The sequence below is a fragment of the Archocentrus centrarchus genome, chromosome 12 (genome assembly GCF_007364275.1).
Source record: "Archocentrus centrarchus isolate MPI-CPG fArcCen1 chromosome 12, fArcCen1, whole genome shotgun sequence".
Taxonomy (NCBI): Eukaryota; Metazoa; Chordata; class Actinopteri; order Cichliformes; family Cichlidae; genus Archocentrus; species Archocentrus centrarchus.
This window is the reverse complement of record NC_044357.1, coordinates 19,444,908-19,460,646: the sequence shown is the minus strand read 5'-3', so window position 1 is coordinate 19,460,646 and position 15,739 is coordinate 19,444,908. Positions and strand designations below refer to the sequence as shown.

General features: G+C 37.7%; 1 protein-coding gene across 1 annotated transcript in view; it reads left to right on the top strand.

Annotated features, from left to right (window-relative positions):
* Positions 1-14,481, top strand: part of LOC115789274 (leucine-rich repeat transmembrane neuronal protein 4) — a 97,775-nt gene extending 83,294 nt beyond the window's left edge. Inside the window, exon 3 of the mRNA XM_030742613.1 lies at positions 11,655-14,481. Within this exon, the coding sequence (XP_030598473.1) occupies positions 11,655-11,978 (324 nt within the window). The 3' untranslated portion in view covers positions 11,979-14,481. The remainder of the gene's footprint in view (positions 1-11,654) is intronic.
* Positions 14,482-15,739: the final 1,258 nt, after the last annotated feature.

Here is a 15,739-nt window from a genome sequence, read left to right as displayed (position 1 = left end):
TCAGGACAGACGTGTTCAGTCTCACATGTGGGCAAAAGTACCAGTATAATTACAATAAAGAACTAATAAAGTAGCTAATAATGCACAATAAAGTTCCAATATACTAACAAAAACTGCAGCAGAGCACTAACACTGTGTAAGCCTGACTGCTGTTGGCAAAGTTGGAGGAAAAAAAAAGAATGAGGTGCGAAGTAAAGATGTAAGGAATGATGACAAATGATTGATGGAAGCCTTTTTTTTAAAATAATGTTAAAGCATAAAGCTGCAAAGATAGCTAGATACAGATGTATTATTATTTTTTTTTTTTTTGTCTGTCAAAGTAAATGAAGAGGGGTAAAACAGGCACCAAACTGCTCATTTTGTTAAACAATGATGAAGTGATCAAAGAGGTTTTTTGTGACAAATTCTTCCAATTCCAGATGATGTTTCAGTTTCACTTGTTCTGTTTGTTATTAAAATTGAGACTAGAGATGTTATATTCTCAAAGGAACTGTCAGGTCAGAGTTTCTCAGTGGAAAGGTTTTCTCTCTCCCAAGGGATTTTCTGCTGCGAGTGTATGCAAAACTGTCCCCTTGGGGTCTGCCTGTAACGACATGGATTTCCCTGCTATTACTTAAGCCCCACGGCTAATTACCTATTCAAATGAAAACATACGCCTCTTCATTAATTCAACATTCCCATATCTATCCTAATTACTGCTAAATAAGTTATTGTTATTGCTTTGATTTATGTTACTGGCTGTGACATATGATCTGAATGCGTTGGCCCTGAAGGAGTGTACCCCCCCCGTCTCTTTTCTGAAGAAAGCTCAGATAGGTTCCACCACCCCTACAGCCCAGGGTTAAAGTGGAATTTGGCAGAGAGTGAACCCTAACATGAGATTTCCCCACACAGTGCAGTGTGGGGAAAAGAATTACTGAAAATTTAGTCACATAATTTGTTTTGTTAGATTGTGTGTTTGTGTGTGTGTGTGTGTAGAATATGATCAGCTGACCTCTGCTACTCCAGTGCTCACTGTTCTTTGTAGATAAATAGGTACTGTATAGGTAAATATAAGCTGATGTCTGATATCTATAACCTACAGTACTAACAGTACCCTAGTAACCAGTCCAACATTATAGAGTTTACAGTGCATCACTGTAAACTCTATCACAATACTGCAAACTAACCAGTTTAGCCTGAACTGAACTGCCTGATATTTTTATGCAACCTTTCAATATTTCCACATTTCACAAAAACGCAATTCAGCAATACATCATATATAGATCCAATATCTGATTTAAAAACTCTTGCTGAGCAGCCCTTACCTTTGAAAATAATTTCTCATTTTCTTCTCCTTTCTTCTCTTTCTTACAGCACCTTTTGTGACAAACTACACAGAAAAAGTTTGGTGATTTTTTAAAATCTGCTTGAAAAGTTTCATTTGAAATTTCATGGCATTAAAAAAAATGTTACTCCATTTATGCTCACTCAGTTTTAGTAGCTAGCTAGATGCTTAAGTACCGTGGCCACAATTTTACATCCTTACCAGTTTTACAGGGATGAGAAGGGGAAAGGAAAAAGGGATGTGTTGAAGGTGTAAGCAGGACATGGGAGGTCATTATTTACTTATTTTCAAAGTATCTCCATGCCATCAATGGAAGCTGCAGCACAAAAAAAAAAGAAAAAAAAATAACTCATTCAGCAGCAATATGCCTTAACCTGCCTATCAATTTTAATAATTCATTAAATATAGGTACCAGAGCACAGTTCCAGATCACTCCAGCCCATTTTAATCAGTACCCACATCCCTAAGTTCAGAAAAACAACTTAAGATTTTGACAAGATTTTAACCTTTGAATAGAAATCCAAGAGAGAAAAAGAGAAAATTATTAATCCTGAACATCACATGCCGCTTTGAGATGCATTGCATTGTTTGCTTGCATCAGTCAGTATCCAGCTTTGTTAAAAGGCCATCTGTGTCTGACTACAGTTGAGACTATGGGTAGTGAGGCAGGATCAAGAGCAGATAGGGAAGGTCTGCATATCAGTTCTGGCTTGTGCCCAGCTTGCTTTGACATGTCTTATTAGTCAGGTCTTTAAAAGCCTCAGCCTACCTTCCCAGGCACACTCCTCCCCAATATCCCTGATTAAAGTGCGACTGACGCTCCCAGTCTAGAGCCAAGTTGGCCACACAGCATTTATGTTGGGTCATGCTCATTACTCAGACACACTGCCAGTGCCACCATGACTGGAAGCAGCACATAATGCAAGACATCACCAGCCAAGAGATTTGGGAACTTTGAATTCATTATGGGACAGCAGGAATGGAACTACAAATTGTTCCCCTTTGACACAACCTGTCATTCCGCCTTCTTAATATGCATTTGGGCACTCTTCAATGGGTGCAGAAGATTTACTGTATAAGTGGTGCTGGAGGCAGTTGGGGGTTGTTTGTTAGGCCATGAAATAGCATCAGCATGTCATGACTTTGAGCATTTGCATGTATATAGATGACATAAAATAAAATACTGTATATGGCTTCAGCTTCACAAGGTTCCTGCTACTGGGGTTATGTTATATTATGCTTCACATAGAGTACCAGTCAAAAGTTGGGACACACTTACCCATTCATCAGTGGGCTATATCTTAGATGACTTCCTTGGTTGCTGTAAATACATAAATAAAGATGATAACCATTATTCATTATAGTTTTTAATCTCTACTAATTATAATGCCCATCTATGCTAAGCTAATATCAGGAAAATAGGTTTGTTTCCAAAGGCAAAATTTAAAACTGTTGGGTAAAGCTATTGAATTCTGCAGTTAACATTAAGAAATCTGTTTCTACAGTTTTTTGACCATTTGATAGAGTAAACGAATAACAACAAGAAGAGAGTAAGAATGATAAAAATTGTTAGTTTCATGCTTGATCTGTACCAACGGAAATAAAGCACCACTCTGACTTGACTCCAAAATTAACAGTTAGTACATACTGTACAACGCAAGCGCTCTGATTTCCATTGTTTGAGCGATGCTCACCCCCTCAACCCCCCACTCAATTAGTTGTTGTAACTGTGTATTGTGCTAGATGTTTGTGTGAAAACAAACCAGGCTGAGGAACGTGTTGAGCATTGAGTAACATTTCATGGCCCATTTGCTGTGGTCTGCAGAAGCTCCTTTACTGTATGTACCATAGAATGGGAGGAGGTGGTGATGAGCCCACAGTGGGCATTCACTGGTGCGTGAAGGGGCCCTCCACCCTGCTCTCCTTCTCTTTCTTTCCCAAGATTTCTCCCTTACTGTTCTTCCAGTTTTCAGAGTTGTGTATGTATTCGTAAGTGTGTCTGCCTATGTGTGTATGGTGTCAGAGACCTGTAATCAAGAGTCACTGCACATAAAGGGACCTCCAGTCATTAAGGAATTAGTGGGAGGCTAACAGCTTGTTTAGAGAATCAATTAGCTTAAAATGTGGACATGTGGGCTCATTTTCTCACACAGCTCTATGAGGGAAAGTCAAGATTGTACATTCTGCCTCTGAAATTAACTGAACCTTTATGCCTCTAAAACTACAGTCCTGTGAGGCTTTGTAAATCCCAAGATGTGGATGATGTTATAGTTAGTAAAATGACAATGGGAACATTTACTGTACGTTCTATAATGTGACACGTTTTGAAAAATAATGCAATGTACTAACAAGGCAATTATTAGAGGCAGCATCCTCATGCAGTGGATAATGCATGGGGCTTTTCCTTACCGTACTAAAAAGGTTTTAGTCTTTAATCAATTAAAAGAGGATTGTAAGTATTTTTTTTTCAAGCAGTCTTCGATTACATTAATTAACATAGATGTTAGCACTACTGATGTGCACTAGTACACAAAAAGAGACAAGCACATGGAGCTGGGAAGTCTTCCTCCGGGGATGTGCTGTCTGAAAACAAACTGATGGTGTTTAGCTTCACACCTCCTCAGACACGTCCATGCACACTGCTCTGCTGAAAACCTGACTGGTGGGCTCTGCGTCATTGATGCCCGCCTAGCAACATCTGTGCTGACTACCCCCACATACCAGAGCTGTATACATTTGGAAGACAGCATTCACCCACACTCCGATGTCCTGTGACACACATGCAAAAAAAAAAAAACACGTGTTTTTTCATACCTACCACAACAGTTACCACCACAAATACCACTTCTTCTACTAGCACTTTTAATATGCAAAAGAAAGTGCTGACTAAATCAGATTAGACTGGGTATGTGGTAAGAACAGTTAAACAGGGGAACTCTAGTCACTATTCCAATCTCCATACGTATTAGGTAACCTGCAGCATCTCTATTGTTCTCAGTAAGCAATGTGTACAGAACATAGAACATGTGTTTAGATTTTTGTTTTGTTTGTTTTTTTTCAGCATAAACACTGTCCTGTTAAATGACCTTTTACAGTCAGGATTAAATATCTATGGACTAAAATGAATTAATGGTACAGATGTCATGATGGGGAAAATGGGTAGACAAGTTAGTTAGGCAATTATTTCTGTTAATTTAAACATGACTTGTTTTAATAATATATATTTATAATAAATAAATCAAAATAAGGACAATAATAAATTGCAAAAATCATAACAAATGGGAATGAGGATTTTTTTTTGAGGGGGTACTATAAATTGCACTATAATATAAAACAAAATTCTTAAAGTTATTAAATAAATATGAAGAATACAAGGAAAATAAATCCAAAGAAAAATTTTAGTGGGAGTGCTATGCGCCTCCTCTTCACTTTGTCATGCTTCCATGTGCCACAATATAGTGACTTGAGAGGATCAAGGAGTTTGGCTGGGAAAGCGGCAGACTTTTGAACCATAATTCTCGTAAAGCCCACAGAGGCATTAGCATTGTCTGCCTGTGGCATTGTTACCGCCTCCTTAGCTGCTCATAAAAGCATGAATGCAAAAAGAAACGAAACTTCCAAGAGGCACTGGAATGTTAGAAAAAGCTACAAAACCCAAAATTTCATTTTTCTAGAGTCAGTGATAACTCATCTAGCAAATGAAACCTGCTGTGATAATGTAACACAAGAGCTAATTGTTTACAGAAGGAAACGTTTTACAATCCTACAGTCATGTTTGTACATTCGGTGGGAATGGTACGAGTCACAAGTGTTGCAAATTTGGCAAATGTCCCAACAATGTATAATAATAGTTTAACTTGAAGGACAGCTTTGAAAATTACAATAGCAACAGAATATCAAAACTGGCAAAATGACAACACACACAAAGGCAATTAAAGAAGAAGATTTCAAAGATGACTCTGGAGTATATGGTTTAATCTCTTTGAGCAAACTGTGTTAGAGCTTTTCCATCTAAGGTCACTCTACACTGTGTTCCAGCATACAGAGATAAAGAGCCGCTATAGGAGGCAGGATGCCAGTCATTGTGAGATGAAACACGTGCAGGTAATGGTTTTGAAGATCCATTTTTCTTTGTTAATACCTTTTGACAAGTGAAAGCAGCAGTATGCAATGTACAATAAGAGGTCCGCTTACATCATCTAAGCCTTTCATCTGATCAGCAACATAATCTCCATCATTGTTTTTCAATGGACACACCTGACCAAAAGTACTTTATGTATTCCAGTTTCAAAGCTGTTTCAGCTGTGATTTTCTTTTTTGTTTGTGAAGTGTTGCCCTTCCAGTCAAGCACCAAATGTCCATAATGTTGCCTGAATGTGACCAGACATAGACATAAGAATAAAGAAGTCCTTCACTAATTTTCCTGTTAAATGTACTGATGCACAAGCAGGAAATAACTCCAAACAGAAACATGTGGCAGATATAGAGTCGTTGTATTAACAGTTTTTCACATTGTAGAATAAACAAAACACGTTTTCTGTTTAGGGCTGAAATTCAGGGAAATTATGCACTTAGGTTTTAAGTGAGATATCCTGCTGCCTTTGATAGAGCACAGCATCTAATAAAAAAGCAAAAAAAAAAAAAAAAAGAGAAAAAAGCTAACAAACTAGCTTAGTGAAATATTAAAATGTGGCAATTCACTGTTACATACTAATTATACTGAAATCAGTAATATAAGTCATCTTACTCTAGATATGCTTTGTAGATTAGCATGAAACAATACAAAAGATGTTTATTACTAATTTCTTTTGTCAGACATATGTAGAGATTATTTGTTGTGTGCAGCTGGGAATAGCATTTCTGTTTAAACCGTTGATAGCAAAATGATTAATTAACAAGTTATTTGTCACACAAGTTAGCAAAGATGTGATTTTTTTTTTTCTCTTCATTTTAAAGTATCGGTATATTTTGTTGCAACTTTCTTAGCTAAAATTATTGTTGGTGCTAATCTAACTTGCTGATAAAGGATTTCAGCAGTAGATAAAATTCAGAAGAAGCTGGATCAGAAACAAGGTGATTATTTAACGATGAGTTCCAAAAAATTCATTATGTAGGAAAGAAAATAAAAGCAAAAAAGAAAACAATAAGTATTTCACAGTGTTAGATAAGCCCTGCCTTAATAACACCAATCACTCCCACCCACCACTCATTTTGATGGCATTTGGCAAGCCGAGCTAAGAGTCTATTTATGTATATTTGTTAGTCTGACCAGGTTTAACACACTAACATGATTTTTCTGTCAACACACTATTGAATGTGAGGAATTTCCTAACACTGAGAGGCACAAAGAAAACTGTTACTATTAATAATACATAAGCTATATCTTCCAACATGGATTGCTTGTGAATGTAAATAGCTTCTATTGATCACTAAACCTGAAATAAAGAGCATTTGGGGTCAACTTGTTACAGTACATCTGTCTCGAGTTTCTCAGTTAAGTTGGAAGGTTGTCCCTATAATATTGCAGCCTGCTTTTATATGAAGTTTGATAAATTTTGGGATAATGACACTTTTGCCTCTGTGCACCACCAAATAGGATTTTAAGTCAAACAATCAAGATGTGATTGAAGTGGAAACTCCCAGCTTTGATTCAAGAGGTTAAACAAAAGTATTGCATGAACTGTTTAGGAATTACAGACACTTATATGTGGTCCCACATTTTTATAGGATCAAAAGTAATCGGACACTTGACTGAGTGTCATGGCCAGGTGTAGCCCTTTGTCATATTATCCCACGACAAATAAAGAAGATAAAAGACCTTGAGTTGACTCCAAGTGCTGAATTAACATTTGATGAACTTTCACCAGAATTTTTAATAAGGTCCATAGAAATGTCAATGCAATTAAAAAAAAAAAAATCCATAAATAGGCTGACAACCCCAAATAAACCTAACATGGGGAGATGGGGAGAAAAAGAACGAAGGAATCCACTCGCCAGGTTAGGGACATGAAAATGTCTGTAAGACCACAGGAAGCAAGAGAAAAACTTGATTAAGAAAAATACTTAAACAACATCTAGGCAAATGAAGAGTACTCTCAAGGAAGTAGGAGAATAATTGCCAAAGTCTAGAATCAAAAGACGCTATCATGAATATTACTACAGAGGATTTACAAAAAGTTGCAAACCACTATTTATACTCAAAAACAGGAAGGCCAGAGTAAACTTTGTCTTAAAACATCTAAAAGAGCCTGCACAGAGCCAAAAAAAAATCCCTCTTTGGATAGGTGAAGATAAATTTTTTACCAGAATGATTGGAAAAGAATGGAGAAGGAAAGTACTCATTATGCGACGCATACCACATTATCTGTCAAACATGGTGGAGGCAGTGTCTGGACACGGGCATGTATGTCTGCCACTAGTGTTTCTTGATGATGTGACTGCTCATAGAAAGAGCAGGATGGATTCTGAAGTGTACAGAGCTCTCATGTTTTTCAGTTGGTGAAGACAAACCCTGCTAGAGCATGTCAAGGGAGGAAACACAGCATTTAGTGATGTCCATGGGTTATAGATTTAAGGCAGTGCTTGACTGCAAAGGACTTTCATCCAAGTACATAAAGCAATCTTTATATTTAAAATGATCTTATCACATTCCTTTTCATCATCTGAAAATGATTAAATACATGGCTCTGGATAGATAGATAGATAGATAGATAGATAGATAGATAGATAGATAGATAGATAGATAGATAGATAGATAGATAGATAGATAGATAGATAGATAGATAGATAGATAGATAGATAGATAGATAGATAGATAGATAGATAGATAGATAGATAGAATTACTTCTTTGTCAAATAAATGTATGGACAGGTATCCATGTTACAAAACACAACCAAACACACATGCATTAAAAGGTGTTCTAAACAAGTGGTGAGGCAGCAACAAGGTTAGTAAAGGGTTTAAAGTGAAAGGGGAATGAGGCTAGTAATCCACTGAGTGCCTATAATGTAATGAATCAGCCCCACTTAGTGGAGTCCATTTGAGGAGGAAGGCTCTATAGAAAGTAGGTGGGAAGATGGTTCTAGGGGTGTAGAGGCATAATGGAAAGAAAGGCTGTGTTGTGGAAAAGAAAGGTGTTTTGTGAAATTATAAGTACAACCACATTATCACCAGACCAGATGAACCGCGTCTTGGATTTTAATGTGACTACAACTTTCTGCATTTGCTGACTGTAATGCTTCACTGCATCAAATGGATTATACTAAAGCACAAGTCTAGAAATGGCATGTTTTTATTTATTTGTTTATTATTATTTTTTTTTTAATTGTTTTTTTTATCTAAAACCAAGCTAGTGTAAATGCTTTCAGGGTGGCTTTATCTTAGCCCTGTGGTTCAGGGCAATTCCTATCACGCTGTGTTAGCTCCCCACAGTTTCCTTTGAAACATTGGTTGCTCACATACAGTGCACAAACACACACACACACATGCACACACAAGTGTGTTTTGCTATCTTTGTGGGGAATTTCCATTGACTTCCATTCATTTCTACAGCCTAAACCTTACCTTTACCCTTTTCCTAACCCTAACCATCACATACCTAACCCTAACTCTAACCTAAACTCAATTCATACCTTAGCCCTAACTCTGACCCCTGACCCAAAAACAGGGTTTCCCCTTGTGGGGACAAGGTTCCAGTCCCCACAAGGAGCAATTGGTCCCCACAACGTAGTATATGTCAGGAAAATTGTCCCCACAAGGTATTATAAACATACGCACACACACACACACTCTATTCCCCCTTCTCAGCCTGCATATACAGTATCTGGATTTCCTTGACATCGTCTTTTAAAAAATACTGCCCCCTCTGATGTCTCAGATTTTTTTAAATGATAAGATTGTTGTTCATGTTTTCAAATCTGCATTGGTAACAATACAGTTTACATAATGCATTGCCATTTAAGGTAACATTACCATCATGGTTATTATTTTTTTCACAGACAATCATGTTGCTAAGTACCATTCCTTTATTAAAATATTGTTTTTTTTTTTTGTTTTGTTTTGTTTTTCTGGCATTTTTAGGGGGGGGTGTTGAGCCTTTAAAAACAGCACATTTTCATTTTATAAAAAAATTGGCTGATATATTGATACATACAGTACCTATATTATTGGCTGATATTGACTTGAAATAGATGTAGAAGTATCATTATACATGTTTTCCAATATGCTTTTTTTTTTTTTTTTGGTTTGTAAGAAATCTAATATCTGTCTGCCCAATATGGCTCATTTTACACTCACACAAGCAATGGTTGCAGACATTGGCACAATAACAATTATTGGGATCATGTGCAATAAATCTGCAGTTTCGTTGCCTCTGAAATGATTGCTTTGAAGACCCCGTCTGTGACCACTCTTAGTCAGTTGTCATCTTCAAAGTGACCTAAGTGTATCAAGATGCTGATAAAACAGCAACATGACAGAGTCAGTCTGCTGTCTGTCAGTTTGCAATTGAATAGGGTCAAGTTGTTAATTACATGGAATCTGTTTGTGATAATATGGCAATTAACTGTAATAAATTGTCATAAATTGTAAATCTGTTGTTGTCTGCATCCACAGAACTTCACATTAAATAGAAATGTACATTATCTACTTACATTCAGAGTTCAACTAAAATCTCATAGATTTAAAAGAGAAATTGAGAATTAGTGATGTACTTTCTGCAGAATGGCAATTCAGTGGTGATTCACATTAACTACTCATGTTCAGATTTCAGTGGGAATCTCACACATTTGAAAGAGAAACTGACAAATAGTGATGGAGTTTCTGCAGAATGGTGATTTAACTGCAAAATGACACTTGGAAAATTTGCTTATATATAGGAATAAAACCTAGAATACAACCAGTTGAGTCGAGTCCTTTATTACTGGCAATTTGTCTGCATTTAAAAATTAGCCTGCAATTATTTAAAAACCTTTGCCAATCTGTCTAAGAGTGATTGCAGTCATACGGAGCTGGATCACAATTGCAACCACCGATTTTTCTTAGTCGCAAGTAGGTTGCCATACTATTTTTATTCTAGTGTGATTGGGCCAAGATGAATCTTTAAAGAAGCAGCTCCCTCCTGTAAATGGCATTTTTGTCAAGCACAGGTTTATATCTTGTTCTTAAGATCTGGTTCCCATCACTGGAACAGGTTAAAAATAAAACATCAAGAATCTAAATGAAAGTACAGTTGTGACACTTGCTCTGCTTCCAACACCTCAGAGTGAGGGGTTGTATTATTCATGTCTTCCATGTTGGTGAGGTACCTTGTAGCTCTTGCTGAAATTATGCGTTTCTTATTGCCTCGGTGTACAGATCTGATGATCTTTCGCTCTGCCAGGCTTGGGTGTTTAATCCAGGTCAGCTGCCATCTTATGCTGCTGTTTTCACGGCTTGTTAGAAATCTCTTAATTGGTGAATAAGTGTGTGAGTTAAAGTTAGGGAGACAGAGTGTCACAAGAGACTCATCTGTTTGTCTGGCAATGTGTTAAGGTTTGTGGAGGGAACACAAGACCAGACACATGGGCAAATGTAAGGAGTGCTTCTGGCTGTGACACAGTTGACATGGCACAGGAGAGAGCACAGGACCTATGTTCTCCAGCTATGTTCTCCCAAAGGCTGAGGACAAAAGCACCCAGGTTTTTGTGTTATTTAGACATGCGTCTATCTGTACAAATGCAGAGCTTCTTTTTTTTCAGACATTCAATGGGCAATTCAGTACAACTTGTCGGTGGGAAGAGTGCTGTGACTTAAGATGTTGCTCACATCTATAAAAAAAAGCAGCTGTTACAGAATATATTTCAAAGACTCTTTGTAGCACGTAGGTTTTGGTCAAGTGGAGGCTCAGGTGGTCACCATGTGAGAATTATTACAGAGAGGTAGCACTGAGCTTTGAAACTAACTGAGTTATAGGCTTTGAGTCGCACAGGCACAATGAAATGTGATGTAACAAACCACCTGTGTCAGAAAATTAAACATCTGAAAGTATGTAATGTTAATTCAAAAATTAAAAAGCTGCAGCTGTTGTGACTTGAGTGCTTAGGTGCTATCTTTCTAAAACATATATTTAAAAAAAATATTTGAATGGACAGATATGATTTCATTTAATGTTTTTTTTTTTTCTTACATTTTCTATTTTGTGAGACATGCAATTAAAATTTGCTTTAAATCAATACCACTAATAAACTGTCTCTCTTTTTTCCCTTTTTTTTTCTTATCCTTCCCATCTCCTTCCTCTACACCAACCTTATCCCCTCCATCACCCTTTCTGTTCCTCTTCCAAAACAGGTCCCTCATCAGATGGGTGCACTGACCTTCTACCGTTATGAACAGCCTATTGTAGACTACTGCCAGGCCCATCAACCCCTGCGGCTAAACATGGGCTATGAGGGACCCCCACAGGGCCTTGAAGGCCTGGAGGACCTGGGGCCATGTGATAGAGGCACTATACAGACAGTGGCGCTGCCAGCCGTGCCCTCTGCTGCCAGCATAGGTGCCCCCGTACCAGGACCTCGCTCCCCTCCACCAACCCTCAGACCACCAACTGAGGGTCCCAGCAGCATTTCTTTTCCTCCTTCTGAGCGCACTGGCACACTCAAATTTGGACGCTAGCGAGCATGGTTAGAAGGTGGGCAAAGCCCTCTCATTCACCATGACTTTGAAATGAAGGGGCAGGTGAGCTGGCTATTCAGTGGGGCCTTGTTCTTAGAACATCAGTATATGAACTAGAGGACAAAATTTTAAAATTATGCCTGGAGGTATTTAGCATCTGAAACACACAATTTCAACAATATACAGTAGGGTCAGACTTCCTTGCTGAACATTTTGATTTTCTTTTCCAAATCATAGAAAAAAAAATAACTCCCTGACTCAAGGGAGGTACAGTAATTCAGCATATGACATAAAGATTTACTTTATTTTCCAAATCTGATCTTTACCATAATCCCATGTCAGCATCATGGGGCATCTGTTCACAGAAGCAGCAGCCGGCTTGCTCTGAGTCAGGAGTAAAAGGGAAAGTGCAATAAACACAAGTTCTTGTTCACAGAAAGTGGGGGCAGTAACATCAAGCACCTAAGACATAGAGCTAGAGGTCATATGAAGAGAAGAAGGCTTCTTACTGTGATTAACATTAAAATTTCTACTCACTAGCTATTAAAGAAGGTAGGAAAGGTCATTATTTCATTAATTACATAAATATATTGTTTCTTTGGGTGTCATATTTTGTACTGAATTACATTAATGTGCATGTTGAACCAAAGAGTTTACTAATATATTTTTTTTTTTTCTTTTATGCACATAAGGTACTTTAAGGACATTTTAAAATGTCAGATGTTCCACTAAACTAGCCTCTGCCAGCTCACATTTATAATTACCACTAAATCCCTGATAATTTCAAATGAAGTAGAATTGTCATAATGAAACAGAATGATCAAGCATTGCATACAAATGGGTTCATCTTGAAAGTTTAGGAAAGTATTTATCATAATGGAGTATCACACCTGGCCTCCCCACATCAGATCAGGTCAGTTGTTTTGGTCTTAGTGTTGCAATGAAAAACATCAATCACAGCAGCATAAATTGTATGTTCCATAAATTTATTAAATATATAAAGACCCTTTACACAGATGAGCAAGTCATTGTACTGTATATGACTATATCCCAGCTGAATAATTCACTATGCTTTAATAAAGCCAATCATGGAAAAATTAAAATAAGAACATTTGAATGAAATGTTTTGTACATATTATTGAAAAAGGTCTACTTCACTGAAGGTCAAACCACTCTCACTGCCCCAAACAGTAATTTGAAACATTGTTGAGTCAATGTTTGACTTTCATCAACTGGACTATTTGTAGAGCACCATCTCGCTGGGTTGGCTGGGTTTAGGCCACGTGCTCTTCCACCACAGAGAACAACGGTGCCTAGTGGTGGCATGTTGAACCAGCACGTTGACTTCTCTTTGACCTGCATATGACCCCACAGACTATACTGGAGGTATTGCCTGACATCTCCATTTTTTTCCAGAAAGTGTGCTGGAATTAAGGGACTTTTTTGTTTCTTCTTTTTGCAATCAGTAACACTTTGGTCACCGTCTTGAGCACTGCTGCTTACTGACTTATGGAGCTGCTGAGGATTTCCGATACGGCTTGGATGGCCTGTCAAACATTGTCCTCACTCACTAACTCAAACAGTGCGCCAGTGCCATTTTCTACATGTCAGCGGTCACACTCTAGGGTGTTGTGGAACTTGTCCTTGATCCTCCTACAGAGTGACTGATTGATCCACACATGAAACTGCAAGGGGCCAACATTTCCCAAGAAAGAGGGTGCATATTCGAGATGAGAGAACAAATAGGCTTTTTTTTTTGTTTGTTTGTCTGTTTGTTCTGTTTTGTTATTTTATCTTTTTGGCTTGAAAGTTTTTGAGGTGTTCAAAGATGATGTCAAGAAATTCTATAAGATAAATAAAAGGACAAAATCAAATAGAACTTATTTATCATGTAAATAATGAGTCTTTAAAGATAAAGGTATGAACTTCATTTCTTCTGAAATACAAACTGCTTGTGAACAGAAGAGGAGCCTTATTCACTTTCCAGTGGGAATATATTACTAAGATGACTCAGTGAGGAGGTTCCTACTGTAATGCTCTTGTTGTTTCAATGATGAATATTTTTCTATCTGCTCCCGTCACTATTCTGCCACTCTACCATTAAAAACAAAATATGTTACTGAAGTTATTTCTCAAATCCAGTCATTTTACTTAATAACATGAAGAAGAGAAGATTGGGAGCCCTGTTATTGTGATGTACTTTAAACGCCAAACTTGACAGAGATTCATATTTTCTGTTCTGCCATCAGGCATGTTGGAGAAGCCATCTCACAGGTGGTGATCAAATAACGTGTTGTTAGCTACATCCAGTCCTCTTGTTCAAGAATTTTAACACTATCAGCCATTTCAAAGTCTACTCGGGGAGAAGTGTGCTTTTCTTTATACCAAGAGTTTAACTTGTGAAGGATGTTCTTTATAATGTGCCATTATTTTGTTAAATGTTTTACCAAAAAAAAAAAAAAAAAAAAAAAAAAAAAAAAAAAAAAACAAGACCCAAAATGCTTCATGATATCATAACTAAGAAGGGTTCAGTCCCTTTGTGTACAGGACATTGCATTAAAAAAAAAGCAGTTGATTCGCTCAGTACGGTTGCTTAATAGTGCTGGTGGAGTTTACTTTGTAATAGCAGCTGTGCCAATGTCTTTATAATGAGAGCTCTCTCAATTCTAGCCATGTATTGTCCTGCCTTGCTGTATATCACCCCTGATAACTCCTTGGCCTGAATTTCATGTCTGCTGCTTGGTGACTCGGGTGAACCTGTTTAACAATGTTCTATTTCTGTCCGCATGCTGATATTTTAGGAATCTGTGCCCATTTAGGGAGGAGTGCTGATGCAGAGACAAACAGTATGGGAGATAATTCCTGTCTGGAGTGCCCTAGAACCGGCAGCACGTGTCATGGACAACTTCACTGTTTTTAAAGCAACTTGTTTGCTGACCCATTCATGCCCTTGTCTCAACTAAAGTAGAATTCCCTGGCACTGTAGGCTGTTAAATAGAGAAAGAGGTTTGTGTCGGGCACTCACTCTAGGGACAGATATTCCCTTTAATAGTTTCCCGTTAAACCCAGTACCCTACACATAGTAATTAATGCACATTTAAGAACAGTGATTATAGTTCATTTCAGTCTGAACAAAAAGATCAAAGCTTTTTTTTGCTCATGTGTAATTAGAAAATGCAAATAAAATCTTGGTATTTCCACAATTAAATCAGCTACGAATAAATGATCAATTGATCATGACTACCTCCCTGATAAAATCAGAGATGTTCAGCAGAATGTTTGATTTCTGCTGCCAGTAATTATTCAGTCTTTTGTCAATTTATTTTGCCATCAGGGAGCTAGAAGCACAAGCGGCGCATGCTAATGATGCATGTTTGAGCTGAACTCCAGGACCGTCTGTGCTAGCCCCGCAATGCCAGTAGTTTGTTTGTTTATGGGTTTATACTACCCGAGTTCCCCAGCCCCCGTCACTCTTTGAGTTTGGGCTCAAGTCCCCATTGGGAACATTTCTTTCTTTTTTAAATTTTCTCCTTTTTTTTTTTCTTCTTGCTTCGGGTGGGGTGAATAAAGGTCTGAAGAATTGCAGTAAAAACTTTTATATTTCAGTGTTTATGCTTAGAGGAAAAGCTAAATGCACATCTCCAAGGGGAGAGGGAAAGCAGTGGAGAAGAGAAGGGTAGACAGAGATGCTGTTTAATAGGGAGAACATAGAGGGACAAATGGGTAAGTACGAGGACATTTTATTCAGTAACAGGGAAAGC